General features: G+C 37.9%; 1 protein-coding gene across 2 annotated transcripts in view; it reads left to right on the top strand.

Moving 5' to 3' along the window:
- fcho2 (FCH and mu domain containing endocytic adaptor 2) overlaps positions 1 to 2349 on the top strand; it is a gene marked incomplete in the record, with an annotated part of 41095 nt that overhangs the window by 34752 nt on the left and 3994 nt on the right. For both annotated transcript variants that reach the window (XM_014031863.1, XM_014031865.1), the window contains 2 exon segments: positions 522 to 677; positions 1257 to 1389. In XM_014031863.1, coding sequence (XP_013887317.1) covers positions 522 to 677; positions 1257 to 1389 — 289 coding nt within the window.

Raw genomic sequence — 2349 nt, 5'->3', positions numbered from 1 at the left:
AAACAGCCTACAGTATTTTTACAGTCTTTATTTTACAGTTAAAATATATTTTTATTAAATAAAGTCTAATGTTACAACTAATCAGGGATCCCTTAAAGACTTACAGAGGAGCAGAGAAACAACTAAAACAACAGGTGCAGTGCTGTGAAAATAAACTGCCGTGCCTCTAGTTGGCAGTATGGCTCATGTTATTACTGGAATATATTCTGGTGATCTGTGAGGCAAACGTGCACTTTAGATTTAGCTTCTGCTAAGTTTTGTTGGGCATTTGCTCTTTAGAACTTGCAGACCTAACTTTTGAATTAGCGCTGCTCACCTCTGCAAATCATGCAATAGTGGTCCAGTGTTAATAACAGGAGGGTTCTGTAACCGAAGCAGTCCCTCTGTTTGTTTGAATGTTTTTTTAAGTGAAGTGAGTTCACATCTTATTTATCATATCACCCTTTATAATCCTATTGTTATCATTTCACCTTCAACTTTATGGAAAATAAGAAAACCAAGCTGATGTTTGTCCTCCACAGGTGCATTGTGAAGATCACAGGAGATGTGACGTTGTCGTTCCCCATGGGCATCATCAAGGTTTTCACCACCAACCCGTCCCCAGCCGTTCTCACCTTCAAACTGAAGAACACCAGCAGGCTGGAGCAGATCCTCCCCAACCAACAGCTTTTATACAGGTGCCTCTCACAGCTGATCGAGTCATGGACCTGAGAGCCAGAGGGAGTCAGACATACGAGTTCAGACCCAGAAAGAGTTGTCTGCACCGATGAGAGGAAATTTAATTAGTAATCTGACATAAAACTGTCATTAAGCTGTCAGGGAAGTATTTTCCACAGACAGGTCTCCAAAAAGACCAACACTTCATATAACATCTGTTTCATTCAACACTTCAGTCGTTTCACAACTTATTCTTTTTCTCACCTCATTAGCTAAAGGTATTTCACCTCAGTGATACTTTCAGTAAAGCTCTGAGCTTAATGTATTTGTTCTGAACCTTAATTTTTTTTCCAAAAGAAGGGAATTTTTGTTTCTTTTTTTTTATTCGTCATGCTCTCGCTCTGGTTCCTCTCAGTTATTCTGAAGCCACAAAGCTGGGCTAATTGAATCAGCTGCAGCTCATGATTTAGTAGCTGGTTGAATTTAACAGGCTCATTTTTTCCAACCTATTGGAGCTTTACACACAAAGCCAAGAGGAGCGGTGAATAATTCAGCCTCTGATTACCCTCTCTTTGTGTCTGTGTTTGCCTTTTATCCAGTGACTCTTCCCAAAGTGACTCAGACTCCAAGGACTTCTGGTTCAACATGCAAACGCTGACGTCCTACCTCAGAAAAGCCTCTGAACAGAACCCTTCAGCTTCCTACTATAACGTGGACATCTTAAAATACCAGGTCAGTCAGCCAGCACACATCGTATAACTTCATCCAGACAAAACAAGACAGCTTAAAAAATATCTGTAAAAGCAGATTTTCTGTCTTCACACAGTCCGAGTCTTGGAAAAAGACAAAACAGTAACATACGACTGGTGGAGAGGTGGGGGCACAAAAACATGGCAAATATATTTTTTAATATCAGATGTAGTTTTGATTCTGCTGCTCTGATCACTGTTTATTGTAACGGTGCTGTTTTTATTAGCCTCTATTTGAGGCTGTCATAAATGTTGCATCAAATGTCATGTGTTACATGTCATTTCCTCATTTTACTCAAAAACTTGCAGAGCTTTCTGAGTAATGAATTAAAATTCCAAATAAAGTAAATATGGCAGGATGAGGACGTGCTGTCATGGGAGGGATTGATTCAAATGTTGAGGCAAGTCAGTGTTAACACTTAATCAAACTTTGGAAAAAAGACATCATTACAGAAAAAATACATTTCTCTTCAGACAAGATTTGTTGGTGAAGAGGAAATATTAAAAACTACTTCAGCTGTGTAAAGGAAGCTGCATGTGTGGACTTCAGTGAGTCGAATCTTTAACATGTCCTCTTTCAGTCAAAGCTTTAAAGGGATCCACGATTAGTTGTAACATTAGACTTTATTAGATAAATGTGACCCATCACATCGAAACAAGGATTAAGTCTAAAAGTGGAACATGGAAAAATAGGCAAATGTAGTGTTTTGATTAAAACGTTCGCAAAAATTGCATTTTTTCAAAACATAATGAAAAAGTGCCGTATCATTGTATCATTTAAATGAACTGTCTGAAATTTAATCATAAAACAAAATTTTCAAGCATTTTTTGAGCAGCAGTAACAAAAAAACCTGATTTTGAGGAAAAACACCTTAAATTTTTGAGATTTTCCCTGTGAGCTAGCAAAGTGTTGTTTCTTTTCAGCTGGGAAATTTCTATATTC

Source organism: Austrofundulus limnaeus, unplaced genomic scaffold (assembly GCF_001266775.1).
Source record: "Austrofundulus limnaeus strain Quisiro unplaced genomic scaffold, Austrofundulus_limnaeus-1.0 Scaffold1338, whole genome shotgun sequence".
In the NCBI taxonomy this organism is placed as follows: domain Eukaryota; kingdom Metazoa; phylum Chordata; class Actinopteri; order Cyprinodontiformes; family Rivulidae; genus Austrofundulus; species Austrofundulus limnaeus.
Note: the sequence above shows the minus strand (reverse complement) of the source record. Positions and strands in the feature narration are given on the sequence as shown.